We start from the raw sequence: 24574 nt of genomic DNA on the forward strand, positions 1-24574 counted from the left end.
ACCTGCTGAGTTTCTGCGACACTTCTGGTTGTTTCCAGTGTCTGCAGTATTTTGCTTTTTTTTTAAAACAGGTGTACTTCATAGATGCTTTTGGCCTGGAAGAAAGTTTTGTAGTAGAGGGCCCAATTAATGATGTTGTAACTCCTCCTTTTTCCTCATATATTTATGACCTTTCATGTTTCACCACTTGAAAATTTATTTGCCACTTGTCTGCCCTAATCCAGCACCTTTAGTGTGTCCTTTCAAAGTACTACAACATTCTTCACAAAGTTCAAAATGCTTTGAAGTTTTGTATCATCTGGAAGTTTTGGAACTGTACCCTGTACACCAAGATCTAAGTTTCTTTTTCATTTAGTTGGAGTATTGCATCCAGCATTTGACACCACGCCTTAGGCAAAATGCAAAGGCATTAGAAGATGCAAGAAATATCTGAGAGACTGGTGCATAACATCAGTTACATCAATATATTCAGGATGTTTGGAGAACCTTCCTTGAACATGGGAATGTTGAGAGGAGATTTGAACTGATTTAAGACTTATGAAAGGTCGAGATGGAGAAGACCAGGAAATCCGCTCCCATTAGTGGAAGGCTCAAGGATAAGAGGATGTAGAATTCACGTAGGCAAAAAGAGCAATAGAGACATAATACCCACAACCTTTTTACACAGTGAGTTAAAATCTGGAATGTGCAGCCAGAGATTGTAGTGGAGGCAGGGTTGATCAATGCATTGAAGAGGGAGTTGGATTTCTATCTGTGAAGGAAGAATGTAAGAATACTTTGGGTCTCGGGGAGAAGCATTCAGTGCATTGTTCATTTGGAGAACTGGGGTGCGCACAATAGACCAAATAGCCATCTCCTGTGCTGGAACAATTCTTAATTCTGGGTTTGCTTAAAAATTGCAGCTCCAGATATTTCCAAGGTTTAGGCCAGAGTTAAAATTTCTAAAGGGCTATCTAATAAATCTTCGGCATGTGCATCAATATACTTCTTTTATTTACATTACTGTTGCCAAATACATTTTTCTTAGGAAATACTTTTGAATGAAAACTTGGCAGCTGTGAAATGTAGCTTCAATTCTGTGAATATTTAGAAAGTTTGTATTTCGTGTTGAGAGTATCTTTCTTGACATATCTGCATGCACCTTTTAGATATTTCACAGCTTCAATCAGTTTACTTGCATATCAAACCTATTGGGAGTGTGGTTAGCTTAGATGGCTAGCATATGCCCCTGATTTATAGCAATGGCACAAAGTTCGATCCCCATTCTGGCTGAGGCAGACTCGAAGACTTACCTCCACATCCTACCTGTCACAGAAAATGGGGGTTTCAGCATATAGTCACCAAGGACCTACTTTCAGGCAGAGAGTATACCAACACAAGTTAGGAACACAATAAGCCCACTTGGCTCTGAGACCTGCTGTACCATCAAACTACACAGCGGCTGATCTGAACAAAGACCTATTGCTTCAGTTGTATAAAATGTTGGTGAGACTGCACCTGGAGTATCATCTGTAGTTCTGGACCTCTTCCCTGAGGAAGTACATATTTGCAATAGAGTGAGTGCAGCGGGAGTTTGTCAGATTGATTTCTGGGATAGTGGGAGTGACCTTTGACAAGACTCTGTCAGAACGCTTTGGCATTTAGAAGAATGAGGGGCGATCTCAAAGACTTACAAAAGTCTTAAATGGACAGACAGAGTGGGTGTAGAAAGGATGACCCCCCCCCCCCCCCCAGGGAAGGGCTTGTGACATTTATAAATGAATAAAGGGGAGGAATCCGTTTCAGGATAAAGGCAGGCAAAACTCTCCTGAACACACATGGAGACAATCTGTCTGGTGTTCTCCCCCAGCGTTTGAATAAAGCAATGTTGTAGATGAAAATGAGCAACTTGAACACATTGTAAAACATAAATCTATATCCACTGTTTCTTCAGCTTAAAGGAGTTTTCTTTTCCCAGTTTTTGACAATAGTCCATAAGATTAAACTTTATATCATGAATGTGAAGTACAGAGCCAGAATTTCATGACTGAGGCATGAATTGTAAATCAGGATTTGGAAGTGTTGGCTTGCAGGATTTTTCATCTAGTGAATGTAGGGGTGGCCTAGGGTCAGGAAGTGACCGGTCCCAAGGCAGCGAAAGAAGGGGCTAGGTTAAAAGACACACCTGTTCACTAATACCATTGTGAGGCCCTGACCCTCAAACCCAAAGACCAATATTTACTTTAGACTGAACTTTCCATTCCCATGACAACATTTTGAAGCTCTAAAGCTGTCAACATAAAGAAACATCACTTGAATAGCTATTTTTCAAAACACAATACTCTTTATGCAATTATAAAGCTGTCAAAATGATCAATCCCTGTGTGAACAACCCCTGTTCAGTACAACTTGAGTGGTTTGAAAGGCAGCCAAGCATTCAAATTGACCTTCCCCCAAAAAAACTATCGAATTAAGCCCTTCTCAGTTCAAGTCCCACCTAATCCAAAGGTGTGTAGTAACATCTCTGTACAGGTTGATTGGAAAATATCTATAAATTAGCCCTTGTGAGCAGATTGCATTTGAGTTTTTAAGGAATGACGGAGGCTCAGCCATCTGATAAGACACCAAAGCACCAAAACAGATGGTTAAATTAAACTTCAAGAAAACAAAATTAAAGCAATGGGTTTGTTTTACAAAATTAGATTTGCATTTCAAACTGGGCTTGCCTTTCAAAATTGGGCACTGCAGAATTGCACTTTTTGCAGTGGATAGTTTCATGCATCTGAAGATTTTTACCTCTTCCATAATGCTGTTCTTTTCCTTGAGAGTTTGACTATTGTTAGAGCTAACAACGAGGCAGCACATTATTTAATGCTTGCTTACCTTTTTGAATTCAATATCTTTGTCAGTCACTGTAGTAAAACAGATATACTATATTCTATGCATTTCATAATGGTATGTGAAGTAGGCAACACCTTCTATACTCAACCTTTATACAGTTCCCAACTGAAATCCATGGTTGCCTCATGGTTCATGATAGCTGTGTTGGTGTGATTCACATTGCCTTCACACTGCCAAAGTTCTACAATGCCCACTTCTGCAATGGTTCCAGCAGTGTTGAGGCATTTGGATCCCAGCTTGCCCCAATACATTCCCCCAATGAAAATTGCAGTGTGATGAATAGGGGCTGGGGGAATCTGGGGCCCTGTGTCCAGGTGCCACTTAGAACTTTTAAAGCCTAAGCAATGTACTTCACTCTCTACATCAGAATGGGCAATATAGCTCTTGAGGTCTGATTTAATAGAGAGTTGAGTGGTGGGAATACAGTAATGTGAAGCCAATGGTGCAGTCAGTCAATACTTAGCATTTGAAAGTACCTCTAGTCACCTTGTTAATTTCTGTGAGGTCAGTGTACAGTACTGCCTTTAACACTGCATTCAGCTTCTTGGTGTTTTATTTTGAACACTGACGTCCAAGGCTCTCTATGACTTGACCATGTAAATTTAAGAGAGTTGTGCAACATTGCAGATATATGACATCTCTTTGTTCCATCTGTGATATCAGGGCATCATATGAAAACTGTGGAGCCTACTGTCTCATTTTTTGTATCATTCTTCTCTGATTTCCTGCACAAATTCATGCAGGCTATCTGTCAGTGGTGCTGAGAGGTTAGTATATTGGACCCTATACTATTCAACTGACCCTACACCCAGGGATCATTATCCTGAATAGACAGCACAAACTTGGTATGTTTCCTGCTTTTCAATAAAGCGTCACAGGATAACCATGCATTGCAATCCTTGTGTCCATTTTCCATAGCCCCCATTCTGTCTTGTTTTCTTACAATTCCCATAGTGTTCAGGGATACATAGGTTAGGTGCATTAGTCAGGGGAGATGTAGAGTAATAGGGTAGGGAAATGGGTCTGGGTGGGATACTGTTGGGAGGGTTGGTGTGGACTTGTTGGGCCAAATGGCCTGTTTCCAAACTGTGGGGATTCTATGATTCTAATTCCCTTCCTGAAGGTTAGCCGCTGAAAGTTCATTTTCTCTGGCTGGAGACATTACAATTATCTGAAATGAGGAGACATTCCTTCACTCTGAATTGTGAACCATTGGAATTTTCTATCCTAAGATGTGGATGTTTAGTCACTTAAGTATATTTTCAGCATGAATTGTTAGCTTCCCAAGTGAATTACAGGACATGGGAATGGGGGAAGAGAATGCCTTGCAGTAGAAAGTGAACCTTGATCATGTTGAATGGTGGAATTCCGATGAAAGTCAAGTGTTCTACTGCTGCTCCTATCCCCAATGTTCTATGACAGTTCTATGACTTCTTAAATTCACTTGATGCTGGTGAACTCTTTCAGTGTATTTGGAGCATTCCTTACTGGGCTCAAACAATAACATCAATTCATTTTAAACGAATGGTACCTAGCTATCTAAAGAGTGTTTCCTTTCTGAAGAAAAATGTCACAGCTTAATAGCCATGCTAAAAAGTTGCATTTTCACATGCACTACAGAAATTTCAATCCTTCTGGTTGTTGAATTTTAATTTTATAGAATTTCTATACCATACTTTGACAACACCATGATGCCTCAAATTTGTAGTGTGCCTTACCTGTTTTAGAAGAAAATCATTTCAGTACATTTTAAAAAGGACTGGGAACAATAAAGTTAAGGTGTTGCAGGAGATTTAGGAAACATGTTGTAGAAATCGCGACAAGCTCATGTCCCCTCACTCCTTGCTTGGTACATTTTCAAGTAAATTGTTGTGTACTCCTGCAAGCGAAACAAGTATATGAACCAAAGCACAAGCTCTAGTTATTGTTGCTTCCCTTGGTTACACTATTGTACAAGTGGACAAGGTTGTAACAGTAGGAGCTTACTACATTTGTGGGGGCAACTAGCTCCATAGAATCAGTGAGATTATTTGTGGTAGCTGAATACTTGTAACCACCTTGTATTTTCTTATTTTGTTCCTGATCGTCTCTGGACGGAACTCTGATTGCTTACCTCTCAACAAAACCCCCTGAAAGTCACTGTTTGGTGGTTACTGTAATCACTTTCCCTCAATGATTACTTTCCCTCAATGACATTTTTCCTTTTATTCCACTTCTATTCAGGTGAAGTTGTTTTGTTGCAGACCAGAAGTGCAGTGGGACGGAGTGAATCAGTCTGCATCACAACACTTCACAGTTATAAATACCAGCTCTTTCAACTTGCAGACACTGCTGTTCCATAGTCGAGTGTAATGATTTCAATCTGCTTAAAACTAAACAATTTGGGTCACGATTGTGAAATTGTTGATTATTAAAGTACCAACAAATGTACTCCAAATAGAATGCACTCCAGTTGAGTCAAGTTTTTATGTTTAAAATATGCATTTTTTCATATTTGGGTTGAAGTTTTCAGCAGTTTTATTCATGGCATGCTATGTCAATGAACTTTTGCTGTGTAACTCTGTAGCAGGAGAAATGCTACATATTTTGAGAAAATTTTGCTCTTTTTCATCTTACTGTTAACCACAAGAGTTGTTATCTTGTGAATTAACTTAACTTCGATTTGTTTATGTGGTAAGGGATGGGAATGTGATTTAACCCTTGTAGAACATAAACTCCAAGCAACAGAATATTGAGTTTGTGCAGAGATCAATGCAACATGCATATTTTCAGGGCACTTTGAGCAGATAATATATGCAAGAATTTGTGAAGAAATTTGCAGGTGGGGAAGGACAGAGAAGAGATAACTTTGATATAACATTAATACAAGATTGAATTTCCAACGAATGCAATCTCAAGGTGATGCAAAAGGTTTTTAAAAAAACATCATTCTCCAGCATCAGGAAGCAACTTTCTCTGTAAAAGTGACTATGCCTGCTTGTAAAATAAAGTCAAGATTAGAGTGGTGCTAGAAAAGCACAGCAGACCAGGCAGCATCTGAGGAGCAGGAAAATCGATGTTTTGGGCAGGAGCCCTTCATCAGGAAACCTTCACCCCGATGAACGGCTTTTGCCCGAAACGTCGATTTTCTTCCTCCTCGGATGCTGCCTGACCTGCTGTGCTTTTCCAGCACCACTCTAATCTTGACTCTAATATCCAGCATCTGCAGTCCTCACTTTCACCCTGTAAAATAAAGTAGCCTGCACAACAGAATAAAAATGGGTTTATTTATTTCTAGCAGCAACCCTGTCCCTGACAGCTTCAAACTCATCCCCTAGCCTTCCCATCATTCTTGTGCAAAAAAAATGGAGGCTGGCTTTAGAGCCTCACTTCTTGCATCTCTCAGGGCAGGCCTCGCCTCTCATCACTCCTGGAGCAGATCTTGCTGTTTGCACCTCCTGGAAAAGGTCTCGCCCTCCTGCCGCCCCTGGACCAGGTCTCGCCTCGTACCTCTCCCAACCTCTTCCTGCTTATCTCTGGCCTCCCATTGCACTTCAGCCTAGATTTTGAGTTGAGGTCTGTGGAGTGAGTCTTGAACTCTCACCCCCTTCTGACTTGGAGATAAGAGGATTTGGAGCTTTGACTGACACGTTCTCTGAAGTAAAGCTTTAGAAAGTCCATCCTGTGACAAATTCTCATTTGAAATTGGAACTTTATGTCCTCTTCAAGCAGACCTAGAAGGTACTGTATGTAAGATTAGATTCATGAGGGAAAATTTTAACTTTGTTTTTGGGAAGGGCTGTGTGTAGAGTGGAAAGTCAAAATCTTTTTTTTTGAAAATTCGAACAATTCCAGAGGTGGATGACAAATCTGATCTCAGGAGATGGGGGCGCCATTAAAATATTTCATCTCTCTTCCAGCTTTAACTACTGAGTTTTGGAATCATAGCAAAATCCACGAATTTTCAAAGCAACTTTAGAAATGTTGATTGGAAATTTTCAAACACATTGCCTTCCTGGCTCAAAGCCAGTTGGCAAACAAAATAGCCTTGAGGAGGTTACCCTATGTCTTTATGTTGTCATGTGATTGTGCCAATGGTGGCGAAGTGGTCAAATTGACTGCCCAAATTTGGGTAGCATATGGGGAGACATGTGGTATCCCAGAGTGTTCTATGAGGGTGAATGGGTTAGAGAGCCCTCTATGCTTTGGACACACAACGTTGTAGTATGGCCACCCTTGCAACAGTAATAATATATTGGTGATTCATGACATCCACTGACCCATCCCCACCCACGAGTCGTTAAGATGTGGTGGAGTAAGATGGAGCTCATCTGCTCCATCTGTTTCTTTTCATTCCTTCTCTCTCTCTCTCTCTCTCTCTCTCTCTCTCTCTCTCTCTCTCTCTCTCTTCACAATTTTTGTTCTTTTTCTTTTTTCTTTCTGTTCTCGGGCAGTATTGGCGATGTTCGGGTGAACGCAGTCTCCAGGCCTCAGCGTGGACTCGAACTCCCAGCCTCAAGGTGAAGCCTGGTGTAGTCTGGGTTGGGAGCACTGTTATTCTGAACTCTTCGAAAAACTTTATTTTTGTCATTTATTGATAGAGATTTTATTTCTTTTTTTTTTCCCCCTAAGAATTTGTATTTAAGAATCTGTACCTAGGTACTTTGGTCCCTAAGATGGTGCCGTTAAGTGGCGACCTATAAACATTTCAGTGTGCTCATGTAAGTACATGTGACAATAAAGCTAGTTCTAATTCTAAAATCCCCAATTCCTCAACTCCTCCCTCACCTTTCTGAGGGGGTCTCAGGCCATTGAGATGCTCTCTCACTCTGTTGCGCTCTTGTTCTCTCTCTCTCTGTCCCCAAACCTGCAGCTCTCCAGGTGGCTCTTAACTGGCTATTGCTTGCAATACACTTCCCCATTCCCTGTCCCCCTCTCCCTGGGTCCTGCTGCCAATTGGAGCAGGTAGGCATCTCGCTTTCAGACATAGCTCTTGGACTTCTGCCACTGCCACAAAGATTCACCCCACTGTCTCTGATTGGGGAGTGGGAAGCTTCAGTCAAAGATCATTAGAGTTCATGTGAAAGGTAATTTCCTTAGTTTCTGTCCTCACCAGTGATGCCAGAAGAATTGAGGCTAGGCAGCTGCATGGGTTTTTTTCCACATCACGTTTGCTACATTTCCAAATCACTCCAAATCTGTGCCCAGTAGTCCTTGTGTACCAGGAATTTTAAAGGTAATAAGTTTTTCAAAATCACCTCCCCCAAATCCTGATGATTTCATTGAAGTTTTTGAAGGTTCAATATTGTGTCCTTGCCTATGCCAGCAGTTTATTATGTTAAAAGATCAAAAATGAAATATTGGCAAATTACAGAGCAATAGATGAGGGCTCAGCACTTCATTTCCACACCTTCTATTCTTCCTTTTGCTATTGGGAAGTAAAGTTTGCGTTGTCTTACCGGATTGGTGGAGGTTTAACATGAGGGTCGACACCCCTCAGGCATGAGGATAGGTTGAGAAGGAGAGTCTTTCATGCCAGCCTCAGCTTTTGTGGGAATTGAACCCACACTCTTGGCATTGCAAACTAGCCATCCATCCAACTAAGCAATCTGACCTCTGTATAGGAGCTAGTCACTTTTTCACACCACAAATAAGTACAGAAATTGTGTCCTAGAGAATATCTCTTGCACGTCTTCGTAGTCACCTTGTGCCATAAGAGGAGACCTAAACTGCATCAATTCAGAGGTGCTAGTTGGCACAGTTTGAGTCCCACTTCAGGAGTTGGTGGTCAAGGAAGGTGTGTTCAAGCCAAATAAGTTGAATATCTCCATACAATTCCTTCTAGGACTCACCAACTGCAAGTGGTAAAAGTGATAGATTCCTGATCAGCTCTATGGTGGAAAAAGCATTGGAGCTTCTTCCAGTACTATCCATACCTCCAGATCACCCCTTGCATGGACATTTGCATGTTGAGATAGCAACTCCGACTCCCTGCATAAACTGCAACAAGTCACTACCATGTGGCAGGCAGCATTAAAAACAGGAAAAGAAACAAACTTCTTTTAAAATGAGGATGATCAAGTGGCAAATTTGTACTTGATTTCAGTGTGATGTATACTTTAAAAAACCATTGCCAACAAAGTTATTTTTACTCTTTGAGCTTCAATGCATAGAATGTTGCATTATGGAAGAAGTTTTCACTTCATGGTTGACAACAGGGCAATCTTCAGATGACTTTGATCTGCAATGTGTATTGAGTGCACTTGGAAATTAAGTCTAGGAACGATTCCATATGAATGTTAGACTGTGATTTTTATTTTGTTGTTATTAACTTTAATAAAGTGTATTTTATATTTTCTGTTCAAGGTAATTATACGAGGTGGAGGACACATCTTACCGTATGATCAACCTGAAAGGGCATTTGACATGATTGACCGTTTCATCTCCAGAAAAGGACAATTTCTTTGATTTGTATTGTGGAATTAAATCTCTCTCATTTTTAGTTTTATGATATCATATTCATTAAATGAGAAATAAGAGTATGCAGGATTTTACTTTCATCCCTCCATTTTAAGTTGGTCCAGGAGCAGGGACCGGACTAAGGTCATTGACTTGGAACATTAACTTTGCTTCTGTCACCACAGCATGGGCACTCTAACACAGATCAACTGGTTAATTTTCCATTTGGTCTCCAATTTCTCAGAGGTGGGGACAATCTCCAGGGGGATCACATGGAGGTTGGTGGTATGGGGTGGGAAATAATGGAAAAGTAAAATTTTAACTAACAGTTCTACAGCTGCCATGGCATCCTGACTGATTCTGCAGTTTAGTTAGCCCATATGTGTGTTGCTGAGTACTTTCAGCACTTTTTGCTTTTATTTTAGGTTTCTAGTTTTCACTTCAGATTTTCATTTTCTGTGGTATTTTGCTTTTGTGAAAGTATTAAAAAGTTGTGATTTGATATTTTTATTTGAGTTTTGCAAGAACTTATTATGAACTGAAATAAATTCTTTGATATTGTTGATTCATAATGTGTGATAATTTGATGACAACATAGGAAATGTTACCCAACAGCCATTTCTGTTAAAATGTCAATGAACACTTTGTCAATGGGAGAGAAAAAAAAGCAGACTTTGAGTAAACTGATTTACAAAGAAGTGTTTTTGTGGTTGAATATAAGAATTTCATTTCTTTGGAGGAAGCTACATTTGTGAGAATTAGTCACTTTAATCCTTGGTGGATCTGAAACATCTACCCTCCGTATTTATGTAAAAATACTGGTAGGATGAAAAGAAATGTGTCCAGTTTTGGTCCCCACACCTCAGGAAGGACATACTGGCACTGGAACGTGTCCAGCGGAGATTCAATAGACAATAGACAATAGATGCAGGAGTAGGCCATTCTGCCCTTCGAGCCTGCACCGCCATTCAATATGATCATGGCTGATCATTGCTAATCAGTATCCTGTTCCAGCCTTATCTCCATACCCCTTGACTCCACTATCTTTAAGAACTCTATCCAATTCTTTCTTAAAAGAATCCAGAGACTGGGCCTCCACTGCCCTCTGGGGCAGAGCATTCCACACAGCCACCACTCTCTGGGTGAAGTACACGGATTCACAAGGATGATCTCTGGAATGACAGGTCTAGCATATGAGGAACGGCTGAGGATACTGGGATTGTATTCGTTGGAGTTTAGAAGATTAAGGGGAGACTTAATAGAGACGTACAAAATAATACATGGCTTGGAAAAGGTGGATGCTAGGAAATTGTTTCCGTTAGACGAGGAGACTAGGACCCGTGGACACAGCCTTAGAATTAGAGGGGGTCATTTCAGAACAGAAATGCGGAGACATTTCTTCAGCCAGAGAGTGGTGGGCCTGTGGAATTCATTGCCACGGAGTGTAGTGGAAGCCGGGACGCTAAATGTCTTCAAGGCCGAGATTGATAGATTCTTGTTGTCTAGAGGAATTAAGGGCTACGGGGAGAACGCTGGTAAGTGGAGCTGAAATGCGCATCAGCCATGATTGAATGGCGGAGTGGACTCGATGGGCCGAATGGCCTTACTTCCACTCCTATGTCTTATGGTTTTAAATATTAAGTAGATGAGAAGAGGACAGTTGAAAGATGGGATCTTGTTGCAAAGAGCAGGGCTGTATTTTACTTGAATAATGGGGTATTAAATAAACTTAATAAATATTCAACTTCTTTTTCTTAATAGAAAAGGTTTCTTAAAATTGTTGGATTATTTGAATTAACCTTTTCCAGGAATATTCACTTTGAATTACTAGGACCACAAAAAGTACTGTCATCAGGCCCAGATAAAATGATCTATCCAGATTACTGAAAACAACTGAGAGCTGATAATGGACATCCCATCTCTGGTCTGCATGTCAACTTCTGGCTCAACCCCCTTTTCCCAATAGCTCTTTTGGTGGAATTTGTGGTGAATGAAGGCAGAAGTCTACCCATCTGCAAGCAGCAGATAGCCAGTTGGTCCAGTTAAAGATCTTCTAAGCCAGGTAACATAAATCAACTGGTTAATTTTCCACTTGTTCTCCAATTTCTCAGAGGTGGAAGCAATCTCCAGGGGGATCACTGGGAAGTTGGGGGTGTGGGGTGGGAAATAATGGAAAAGTCAAATTTTAACTTACAGTTCTACAACTGCCATGATATCCTGATTGACCCTGCAGTTTAGAGAGCCCATCCTTAACTTTGCGGGGCAAGCCTGCTCTCTGGCCATTAATTGGCTGTTCCGGTGAAAACAGATTGAGTGACTGTTCCCCACACAACATAGGTTTCGGACCCTCATTTGAGCCTAACAACAGAGCTCTGGAGCAGGCAGATGACTATTTGCATTGTGAATAAACATCTCTAGTTCAAAACATGGGATGAAAGCAGTCAACATAAGCTAACCAATGACCTGTAGCGCAGGGTAATAATGAGTATCTTATACTCGCCTGGTTTTCAAGAAAATTGATGGGGCTATTTTTATCTTGGTGAAGAAAGGTGAGCAATAGCTACCTGATTGCCAGTTTTATATCCTGCTCAAATTTAGTTGACATGAAGTCAAGAAAGTTGGGTGGCATATAAAAAGTGTGGGTGATTTGCGTCTGCCTGGCATTAAAGCTAACATTACCCCAATTATATGATTTTTTAAAAAGAGACGAGAGTAAGGTGTGCACAGGAGGAACAAGAGGGGCAAGAAGGCAGTGGGAGACAGACACTCTAGACAGGATCGATCTTTGAAGTGTGAGCTTCTTGGAGATGGCTGATCCTTGAACAAGCCTGTGGCTCTCCATACAGATGCTCATAAACATCTCTGCCCTCATCTCCAAAGACATTGCATCTTGCAGCACTAATCATCGTGTAACCATCAACAATTCATTTTGGATGTTTCTAAAGATCAACTACGACATCTTGAAAATAGTTGAATGTCAAAGCATTTCACAAGTCACTGATGACTTTTTTGCCAGAGCTATCCAATATCTATTTGCCACAGATTTGTCCTTGCAGGATTTCACTGCTGTTGCTGGATCCTGCTTTGTACAGTGTATCACCATTTACATTTGTAGCCATTAAGCGGTTACCAGTGAAAGTTATCAACATAAATGGCTTGTGAGGGACTGCAACCAGAGCTTCTTTCATGGTGCACTCACTTTCCTGGCAGCCATCAGAGCTGCTTCATTCATTGCCTGGCTAAGCTTCCTCAGATCTTCACTCCAACTTCCTTAGTCCCTCCAAAGTATTTGAATAGATTCTACCTAAAGTTATCTCCTCAAGACATGACCACCCATTCTTCCATTCCTCAACATGAACACCAGACAGAAGCACAAAGATAATACACTCAGAGTTGCTCAGCAAGGCTAGCATTGACCAGGCAATCAGAGTTGTGACGATGCACTTCCAACGTGTTCACAGGTGAAAGGCTCCTTGCAATTCTCCCCTGAAGGGCTCTCGATCACTGAGATGATCTTGTGGATTCTCCATAACATTCCCCTAGAGAGAGGTGAACCTTGATGACAGTGTACCCTTAAAGAAGGAGCTCATTGCAGGAGGAGCAGAAAGTAGCAGGAATTCTTAAGTGGAGTCAGAGGGGAATGGTATCTACCATTAAAGGGCTTCCTGCTGCACCACAAGGTGGGGAGGCTTGGCTCAGTGTATGAAGTGCTTATGAAGATGTCATAAATATCCCATCACAAATGGGGGCGTCAGCCCTGCGAAATCAGGACTTTAATTGGTTTCTGACCTGTAAACAAACCTGGCTCCGGTTTACTTCATCATTGGAAAGCATGTTTACCTGTAAGTAAAGCAACATTTTATTGAGGTTCACGGGATTCATAGCCACGTTTTAAACGAGAGTGTAATCTGATCAATAAACTGTGATTCAGTAGGAATGCTGCTCTCCCATGGACTAGTGAAAAACACTGACCATCTAATTCAAATCTTGTCAATACATAGAAACGTAGAAAGAGTTATAGCACAGAAGGAGGTCGGTTAGTCCATCCTAGCTAAAAAGGAGGTAACTACTCCAACAACAGCTTCCTGTTCTTGATGTGTAACCCTGTGGGTTCTAGAGATTCAAGTCTTAGAATCATAGAGATGTACAGCACGGAAACAGACTCTTCAGTCCAACTTGTCCATGCTGACCAGATATCCCAACCCAATCTAGTCCCACCTGCCATTACCCAGCCCAAATCCCTCCAAACCCTTCCTATTCATGTCCCCATCCAGATGCCTTTTAAATGTTGCAACTGTCCCAGTCTTCACCACTTCCTGTGGCAGCTCATTCCATACCCACACCAGCCTCTGCATGAAAACATTGCCCCTTCATCTCTGTTCAAGTGCATATGCAATTTTTTTTTAAAAATGTGATGGCATTCTCTTTCAGGAAGGAGACCTTTAAGTGAAAAAGTCATTCTGCAATCGCTATCTAATACTTTTACCACTTAAAATCTACAGAGTGTTTGTTCTAAACAACACAGAAGTGGCCACTGTGTTTGCTCTGTTCAGGCACAGTTGCACTTTTCCATGTGAATCAATCCCTGTGCACAGCATTAACTATTCCAGTTAATCTTCAGATGGAGCTGAGTGACTCTCGCTGAGAACAGGGAGCTGGGTCGATTCCTCAAACTGTCCTTTTTCGTCCTGTAATAATCCAAAGCTCGGCAGTTACCCTGCAAAGATTTATCAAAAATATTGAATCAGTTAACATTTTAGGAATCGAGAAGAGGGACCATTCCCATTCAGAACTGCGGCTAATGCACATCATTGAGGGGACTGTGAAAATACCAGAATAAAAACTTTCAAAACAAAGCAAAGGCAGATGAGATGATATGGGCCTGTGTTTGGTTTATAGCCCAGGAGGTCCAAACACAATAGTGTTTCTGTTGTAGTAATCAGGTTCAGCTCTCTCACATTTTGCATTTGCAGACTAGATACTACAGCGTACTGGTGATGTTGCCCATAACTGCATCCTATAATCTATGCCTCTGCTTATAACACTGATCTCTTTACAGATCTGATCTTCGTGTCCAATCTATTCAGCCCCCTTGTAACTTGATCTACCTTAGATAAATTGTACTTGCTGCTATATCCCAATGAAAGCAACCCCAGCCTCTCCAATCTTCCCTCATAGCTAAACTTCTTACCCCCGGTAACATCTTTATAAGCCTCCTCTATATTCTCTCCAGTGTAATTGCATCGATCCTGTAATGCAATAACTAAAAATGTATGCTGTGTTGTAGCTCCGCCCTACAGTTTTATACATTTTTAGCATAACCTCCCTTTTCTTATATTCTCTGCCTTAATTAATAACGGTTTCTTGTATGTCTCCTTAACCATCTGATCTCCTTGTCTGGTTATCCTCAGGGTTCTGTGAACATGCACTCAATGACCCTCTTTGCTCTACATTTCTCAGAATCCTTCACTCATGATATATCCCCTGATCTTGTTTGTCTTTTCAAATGGCAAGTTCACACTTTTCCAGACCAAATTCCTTTTCTGCCCGCTTGACCAAACCATTAATATCTTCCAGGTGAAAGTGAGGACTGCAGATGCTGGAGGTTAGAGTCGAGAGTGTGGTGCTGGAAAAGCGCAGCAGGTCAGGCAGCATCCCAGGAGCAGGCGAATCGACGTTTCAGGCGAAAGCCCTCTTCCAACAACCTTTAGCTTTCTTCTTCTCTATTATACCTTCGCGGGTACTCTGAGGTAGACTAGGAACTTTCCAAGATTGACGATGGTGGCATGAGACCAGTCCATGAATTTGCTCAATAAACAGCAAGAAATGATCTAACAAGGGTCACCGTTATCTTGCAGAATCACAGATGCACCCTGTTTCAGCATCAAGCTTGCATAGTGAGCAAATGGCTCTGGGCCTATTTATGAGATTTTTACTAAGACCAGTCATAGAGCATCAGGAACAGTAGTAATAGCACATGGAGCTGTATGAACTTCAGTGAAGATAGGTTTGTAATAGATGGTAGAGAACCCATATATGTAAATAATGATATATAAAGATATGCGAGCAACTGCAGAATCAAATGTTACAAAAATATCATCCAAATATTGGGTAGATTTAAGAGGCAAGATACATCATTCCATCACAGACCTGCTTCATGGAGCCCCTTTGCTTTGGTCATTGAGTCAATTTTTGTTCCAGCTTTCCACTTTCCCTTGGATCCTGAATCTGCTCAGGCACAGAGACCTTGCCAAAAGCTTTGCTATAATCTATGTAGCCTTCACCAAATGTACGCTCCTTGTTACACTCTTCCTCTTCTGACTTTTCCCATGTTACATCGGGTCACCATTATGTTGGTTGATCAGCCTTGATGATGTTTTTGGATGTGATGGTGGTTTTACAGCTCGATGCCTTTCCCCATTCATCCAGCCTGGGCACTAGCACTAAAACCCACTGGTCTCCATGCACCATTGGATTGAGTACTGGGCCTGTTTTGAGAGATTGGTGAGATGAATATTACAAGGAAGAATATGGCCTTGTGAGGGGATTTCCTCTAGCATATGACCCCAAAACAAGTACCCCACCATCTTGCTTGGTACCAGTTTGTTGAGAAAAACCTGGCATAGGCCTCCATTGCTCAAGGATGGGTTTGCTACCCACTACCTCCACCACCTCACTGTAAAATGAGACACAACTCAAAACAGGCAGATTATTGGCAGGCTGGCCAATTTAGAAACACCTTTGTCATTAAATATCCTAGCTGAACATGGCAACATTTGCCTAGAATGTTCCGATGTCACTCGGTGATATTCTTGACTGTCTCTATCCGAATGGAAACCAGTCTGGAATCATTTCTATGATTTCTGAATCTCATGTAATGTGATGTCAGTGCCATATCTAATCCTGATTCTACCAAATTCCAACAGCCCGCAACACACTCAGTGTTAAAGCTTACTTCATTTTTTCCCCTTCAAAACAAAACTTCCTAACAGAGTTTGTAGTATCTGTGAGGCATCAACTTTTACCTGGGCGATATAGTTAAGATTAAACTAATATTTTATTTGAACAAATCCATTGAATCAATATCATGTACATCAATTATTTTATCATCGTTTTATGTTAATAAAACTTACATACATATTGATGTATGAGTATCTTTCAATTCAGCAGGCCTATTGGTCTGAACTGGAGTACAGGTATTGTCTGAGCATTTGTTACGCATTGGGTTTCACTCTATTTGTGAAGAGTACAAATGCTTATTATCATGAACATTCCCTTCCCCAACTTTAAACACCAACATGATGCTTTTAAGCATCTGGGTTGGTGTTGTCCAGGTTGTTAATTTTGTTGTCCTATTTTCCTTTCATTCATTCCTCTGTTTCCATCCATTAACTTTGAATAATTCTAATCAATTAGTTAACAGTGAAATCTTGCTGAGTCACCTACTTGGATAAATTCAGCTTGTGTTAAAGTTATCAACCAGTTTCACTGTCAGAATATCAAAAGTCCTATAATAATGTCCATGATCAAGTCAAAAATCTGCAGAGATTGATCTGCTTTTAGCCAATGTTTTGTTTGGTGCCAGCAAGAAAATTAATGCTGAAATCCTGTGCAAAAGAAGGGGCTCCCACATCACAAGCAGGTCAGCCTCTTCCACCAGTGGATGGTGTGACTGAAATAACTCCACAATGGCCACTATCCCCTCACTAAGTCACTCTTTATTTACACATGCACAGTCTTTGACTTTAGTATTGCCTCACTCAGAGCCAGGTACCAGACTGTCAGTATCTCTGATCAATATCTCTGTCAATATCAGTGCGCTCACATTTGAAACACTGGACAGGCCATCATTTCACAATGCAATCTCCTTGAAATGCAACACACAAAGCACATTGGAATGACAAAGCTTGTGAGAAAAGTACAAGTGGAAAGCAGACATCAACCAAAGAGTGGAAGGTTTCATAAGCAAATTATCTCCATTCTGAAAACCAAGAACATCTTGGGACTGTTCAACATGAGCATTGGCTCCAGCAAGGAAGAGGATGAGAATGGCTACTCAGCGTAAAGTTGAAGAAACTCTGTTAACATGTTTCTAGGAAACCCAAACCAATGACATTCCCACCTCCTGCCCAATCCTGCAGGATAGGAGAGTTGTCCTGAATAAGAAGCTGGGGCAGATAGCAATCACCTGCATGGATGGACTGATTCAAGATGAGGCATTGAATTGCCTTCCACTCAGTGTGTGGTGAGGGCCCAGCAATTGCAACAGCAATATTAAATGCTTAGACACCTGTAATGTTGGAAAACAGCACAACAAAAGTGCCACTTCTATGGTGTCTTCCAACATGAGTGGTACTGAAATGTTACCACTTCCTGGGCTAAGGATACCCAAGAAGGAACAGTATTTTTGCACAAGTCAAGATACTACCCACCCAGATCAAAGCAAATACACGAAACTGACCTCGAACATTACTGAGCCGTGGATCATGAAAATTGAGATGTGGTAACAGCAAAAGAAAAGGGAAGTCCAACCAAGATAGATACCTGACCTGTGCACCCTGACTTTACTCACCTGAACAGCATGAAACCTCCCAAGACTATGGCCAAGCTCGAACTATCAGGGAGAAATTAGGAATCAGAAAACCCATTACCAATGGCAGCAGATTTCTCAGCTCAGCTGGGGCGGCATGGTGGCTCAGTGGTTAGCACTGCTGCCTCACAGCACCAGGGATCTGGGTTCGATTCCAGCCTCGGACATCTGTTTGTGTGGAGTTTGCACATTCTCCCCGTGTCTGCGTGAGTTTCCTCAGGGTGCTCTGGTTCACCCCCATGGTCCAAAGATGTGCCGGTTAAGTGAATTGGCGTGCTAACTTGTCTATAGTGTTCAGGGATGTGTATGTTAGGTAGAGTAATAGGGTATGGGAATGGATTTGGGTGAGAATACTCTTCGGATGGTCAGTGAGGACTTGTTGGGCCGGAGGGCCTGTTTCCACACTGTAGGGATTCAATGATTCTAAGGCCATTGATAAGAAACACGGCTTCTTATCAGCCCATGAAGTTAAGAATGCTAGAGACCAGGCTGATGGTGAAAAGGGCATGGAAAATAGTGAACAAAGCTAATGAGCTGAAAAATGTATTGCTGGAAAAGCGCAGCAGGTCAGGCAGGATCAAAGGAACAGGAGAATCGATGTTTTGGGCATAAGCCCTTCTTCAGGAATGAGGAGGGTGTGCCAAGCAGGCTAAGATAAAAGGTAGGGAGGAGGGACTTGGGGGAGGAGCGTTGGGAATGCGATAGGTGGAAGGAGGTTAAGGTGAGGGTGATAGGTCGGAGAGGGGGTGGGGGCTGAGAGGTCGGGAAGAAGATTGCAGGTCAAGAAGGCCATGCTGAGTCCGAGGGTTGGGACTGAGATAAGGTGGGGGGAGGGGAAATGAGAAAGCTGGAGAAATCTGCATTCATCCCTTGTGGTTGGAGGGTTCCTAGGCGGAAGATGAGGCGCTCTTCCTCCAGGCGTCGTGTTGCCATGGTCTGGCCTGGAGGAAGAGCGCCTCATCTTCCACCTAGGAACCCTCCAACCACAAGGGATGAATGCAGATTTCTCCAGCTTTCTCATTTCCCCTCCCCCCACCTTATCTCAGTCCCAACCCTCGGACTCAGCATGGCCTTCTTGACCTGCAATCTTCTTCCCGACCTCTCCGCCCCTACCCCCTCTCCGGCCTATCACCCTCACCTTAACCTCCTTCCACCTATCGCATTCCCAACGCTCCTCCCCCAAGTCCCTCCTTTTATCTTAGCCTGCTTGGCACACCCTCCTCATTCCTGAAGAAGGGCTTATGCCCGAAACGTCCTGCTCCTTTGATGCTGCCTGACCTGCTGCGCTTTTCCAGCAACACATTTTTCAGCTCTGATCTCCACCATCTGCAGTCCTCACTTTCTGCAAGAAAGCTAATGAGTCAAATTACTTTCACTGCATTGGGTCCAGACAGATTGGTTGACTCCAAACATTGTACAAGATGATGAGTAAAAGACACAATCAATTCATTAAGGCACTTTTCATTTGTCTGCAGGAGGCCTTGTATGGTGATTAGTGCAGGGACAACCATGGAAGTTTATGTGACAGTGACAGAGGCTGTACAATGCAAGACAAATGTGACAGATGAAGTTATCATAGATGCAGTATGCTTTTCAAAGAGTATGGGGAGAAAGCAAGAATGGGATACTGAGTTGGATGATCAGCCATGATCAGATTGAATAGCAGTACAGGCTTGATGGCCTATATCTGCTCCTATTTTCTATGTTTCAGGCTTGAAACCTGAAGCCCTGAAGATTCTGGTGAATTCCTGCGTTCATGCCTGTTGTTTCCCAGTCAAAGGGCTTAGACGTGCTTCAGGGTTTTGAATAAAGGTTGAAAACACCAAAAACCCACTTGATTGCATTGTCAACATGATGGACTGGATCAGACATCTCCAAAACCAGCGCGCTGAATAAAGTTACAGAGTTCCTTCGATGCTAAGTTCCAGCCTTTATCCAGGCCAATAAATGTGAGATGCATCCCTGTCATGAGGCTAGAAATACACAGAGCCTTTCAGCTGTGACCCAAGGCTGATCTTCTTTTCCAAAAGCATAACAAACAGTTATCTGGAACAAACACCATCTCCGAATAAATGGAATAAAGAGCTTTTTACTCTTTTCAAACACTTAAAGCACTGCATTAAGGAAATGATTAATCTACTGCAGCAAACGCTCAAAATGATCATTCAAATCTACCACATATGTATGCATTTTGGGTTACATAGATAGACATTCACGTGGCATATATCTACAGACATCACAATTAGCTGCTGAATCTTAACATTTAATACAGTTCCCCTGGGATTTGACTCATTGAGAGTTTAGTTTAGTTGTCTGTTTTGGTCAATATATTGTTAGAAAGCTCTATCCACTTATCGGTTATTATTCCTGCCTCCTTGGAATGTATGAGACTGATGATGTATGGGAAAATAGGATTGTGGTTACTGATATCGCAGTTGGATGAGGCAATCCCGGACAACCTAGCCAAAAATGGGATGGATTGGTTGCCATTTTCTCCTCCTCTCTTCAGCCGCTCTCCATATCCCTGGTGACAAGGACTGTGCCGTCATGATGGTAAGAGTGTACAGGATGTAGCAGACCATGACAAACTGTGACCCATGCTCAATACAATAGTCCAAGGCTCCTCCAGAATTTGCGTATGGCAGCAGCAGAGCACTGTATGCAATGAATTGTCTCCTGGACCTTGGGGAAGATCGCTATTCTAGCAAGTACCTGTTTCTCGCCTAAGAGACAGAATGAAATGTACTCCCTTCACTTTGAATGCAACAGCATTTTCTTTACTTAACTGCATGGTGAACTGCAAGATACTAGGCATACTCCCTGCTCAACACTGGTTGGAGTCTAATGGACAGAAATTCACGGCCATGGCCAATTTCTTAGTCACTGTCACTCTGCTAAGGCTGAAGGTCTGACTGTAATATGTATCTAAAATGTTTTTCACTGAAATTGATGTAGACGAATTATTCTCTGGAGACCTTGAGCAACTCTGACCTGCATTAGAATGAAATCAATACTGCAAGCTGACTGATGTTACAGTCTGCCTACCCTATATATTTCTGACATATGCCCAATGTCCACACTAATGCCTTATCCAAAATGCTATCCAGCTTGGCTTATACTGGAAGGTAGCATATATAGCTGAAACCAAATTTTGTGACAGTAGCCTTTCCTATAATTTTTTTGTGTAGTTACCCTGTCATGGATGCTTTCTGAATTTTGTATCTACGTGTCTGAATTACACACTATTTAACTTCTTAAGATACTTCTTATCCCTCTTTCTGTTATAAGGCTAACCTAGTTTTGTGCCTGAAATAGCTCTAGTAGTTACACACCAAATGAACTTCAAAGGCTTTCATCAGATTACCAGATCAAGCAACAACTCGCATTTAGAATGTTTTTTTTAATGCCAAGATGCTTCACAGGTGTGTAAAGAAAACACAACCAGCTACAAGTGGTAATACAGGTGAACAAAATTCTGGTCAGATATAGCTTTTAGGGCACAGCTTTAAGGAAGATTGAGTTAGAGAGTCTGGGGTCAGGGCGGGGCCAAGGGGATGGTAGAGGTGGGGGGGGGGGGGGGGGGGGGGTGCGGGGGAGGTGTACGGAGGCCAATACTGAAAGCCTGAAACTTTGTAAAAATTCATTCACAAATATGGGCATCACTGGCTAGGCCATCATTTATTGCCCGTCTCTAATTTCCCAGAGGGCAGTTAAAAGCCAACCACATTGCTATGGGTCTGGAGTCACATGTAAGTGAAGATGGCAGTTTCCTTCCCTAAAGGACATTAGAGAACCAGATGGGGTTTTTTTTCCTGACAATAGTTTCATGGTCATTATTAGACTCCTAATTCTAGATCTTTATTGAATTCAAACTTCACCATCGGCCATGATTAGATTCAACGTGGGTTCCTAGAACATTGCCTAGGTCTCTGGATTAATAGTCTAGCGATAATATCACTAGGCCATCACATCCCCCTTTGAAAATCAACACCATGCAAGAAATCAAAATTGGAAAATAAGCAGAGATCTCAAAGGCTGTTTGCAGACATAGGGAGAAGAAAAGCCAAGAATGTGAATTTTAAAATTAAGCTGCTACTGGACTGGAAGCCAATGTAGGTCAGCGAGCAGGGTGGTCTTAGGTCAATTGGACTTAATGAGAGTTAGGACGGAAACATCAGAGTCCCAGACAAGCTCAATATTCAACAAGGTGCAAGATTGGCCAGGAGAGCATTGGAAGGGTCACGTTCAGAATTATCAAAGGTATGGATGAGTGTTTCATCAACAAGTGAGTTACAGCTGTGTGGCAATACTACACAAATTGAAGTATACCCTTTAAATAGTGGAGAAAATATGAGGTCAGTCTTGGGGTCAACTTCAATGTTAAGGTCACGAATGGTTTAGTTCAACCTCAGAAATTGGCTGTGGAAAGGAATCAATGGAGTTAATGTCAAAAGACTTTGTACAGTAGACTGAAGACAATGATTTCAGTCTTCTCAATAGTTAGTTGGAGCAAATTTCTTCTCACCTGACACTGGATGTCAGGAAAACAAAGTGATAAATCATAGGCAATGGAGGGCAATGTTCTGTGCAGACTGCATGGCAACACAGAATGTACTGAATAGGCAACAACCAACATTTCTTTTAAATGTGTGGCCAAGGAGCATAGAGTCACAGAGTCATAGAGATGTACAGCATGGAAACAGACCCTTCAGTCCAACCAGTCCATGCCGACCAGATATCCCAACCCAATCAGTCCCATCTGCCAGCCAAGGCCCATATCCCTCCAAACCCTTCCTATTCATATACCCATCCAAATGCCTTTTAAATTTTGCAATTGTACCAGCCTCCACCACTTCCTCTGGCAACTCATTCCATGCAATCCTAAGAGGGCTGTTCACAGCCAAGAAAAATATCACAAGGGAAGTTGGTTGAGGGGTCAAAAGAAGTGATGGTGACACTGAATTGGGTGACATCAGCATCAATGTGGAATCTAGAGTTACAGGCAAAAGTGAACACCAATTACAAAGACTTTTGAATTACAAGATATACATTACTGGAAACTCGTTTTTTCTTCCTTTGACTTGTCTATATCCCTTCCTGATTAGAATGTATGCTTTAGCCACCATTTGATATGTTCATAATTACCAGTTTTGAACCCTTATGTCTCAGTTGTTTCATATTGAAAATGGCTATAAGTGTACCATTTACATTCCTGAATGTATTATGTTCCTTGTTTACCAGTAGCACAGTTTCTAATGGACTTGGTACTTACTAAACTTTATTTTACATCATGATTCAAACTATCCGGGACATTATGAGATAGAACCAGGTCTTACATTAAACACACATTATCCAGATAAAAGTTGACAACTATTCAGAAATATATTTTGGCTAATCTTATGGATCCAATTAACTCTTGTGAGAATTAATTCTATTGGAGTTTTACTTTGCATCCCTGGGAGACTACTGAGACTACAGAAACTCTGAGAGCTCATTCTACATGGTACCCCCAGGTCAGATAGCTGAGAACTGACTGAAGTTCATAGTCACTAGTAACTATAAAATGCTGTCCCCTCTATGGTATGAGTACAAAGGCAATTGAGGGGGAGGGCGATTAGATGATCTGTTCTTTAGAAGTATTAGGCTTGTTCCAGTCAATCTTTTCAAGGTTTTGAACACCATCAACTCTTTTAACAAATTAAGTCATCTTCTATTGATCTTTCAACAAATTGTTGCATAAAATGTACCCTTTCCTTATGGATTAGTGAACTCTTGATATTTCTATTAAATGTTTTGATCACTTTGCATTGAAGCAAACTAATATCCAGCCCATGCTCTATGTGAGGCCAGAGACACTTTGCCTCAGCAGAAAAACATCCAATCTTGAAACCAGAGGGGTAATATTCCTGGCTTGAGGATGCTGATGTTGTAAATCTCCCCTGAACAAGGGGTAAACTTTTCTAGGCCTGTTTTGTTGATAATACTACCACTCCCTTGGAGTGGCGTGATCCTTTCTGTGCAAGGAGACTAGCTGTAAGTTTCCATTTCATTCTACAATGAATACATAGTTTTCTATCCTGGAAAAGAAATCCACATAATTTCAGATTAGTTCTGTGCTGACCTTTCAATAACCTTCTTCTCTCACCTGTTTCCAGTTAAAGCACTGCAGCTGCTGGTTGGCTATTTTCAACATCTAGTCTTTATCTCTGCTCCATCACATTGTGCTGTCGAATGAATAGCTGTAATGCAGAGCATTACTATCCCACAGACAGTGTTACCATTTTATCAGTAACCACACTGTTCCCTATTCTGCACTTGGGAATATTTCAGTCCTAAAAACAGCTTTACTTTTTGGTGCATAATTTCCACCATTGTCTGAGATTCTTTGTGTTTGGAGTTTCTTCCACCACAGTTTTCACCATTAAAATGTTAGTTCCTTGATTTCTGTTTTGACTTAACTGTATGCATTCTGAATTCATTGCAGTCTCTAGTTGTGATCTATACAATCTTTGATTTCTGTTCTTTCAATGTTGTGCTTAGTATCATGATTCTGTTGTTGAAAGGCACATCCTAGTATTTGATATGTTCATAATCACCAGTTTCCATGTTGTGTCCTCATCCCCAGATGAATACCTCTTCACTTCAAATGGTTTTTTCTTCACCTTA

General features: G+C 41.6%; 1 protein-coding gene across 2 annotated transcripts in view; it reads left to right on the forward strand.

The window, feature by feature from the left end:
* cpvl (carboxypeptidase vitellogenic like) overlaps positions 1 to 9881 on the forward strand; it is a 106501-nt gene extending 96620 nt beyond the window's left edge. For both annotated transcript variants that reach the window (XM_072575038.1, XM_072575039.1), the window contains exon 13: positions 9226 to 9881. In XM_072575038.1, coding sequence (XP_072431139.1) covers positions 9226 to 9327 — 102 coding nt within the window. In that variant the 3' untranslated portion in view covers positions 9328 to 9881. The remainder of the gene's footprint in view (positions 1 to 9225) is intronic.
* Positions 9882 to 24574: the final 14693 nt, after the last annotated feature.

This window comes from Chiloscyllium punctatum, chromosome 8 (genome assembly GCF_047496795.1).
Source record: "Chiloscyllium punctatum isolate Juve2018m chromosome 8, sChiPun1.3, whole genome shotgun sequence".
Classification (NCBI taxonomy): Eukaryota; Metazoa; Chordata; class Chondrichthyes; order Orectolobiformes; family Hemiscylliidae; genus Chiloscyllium; species Chiloscyllium punctatum.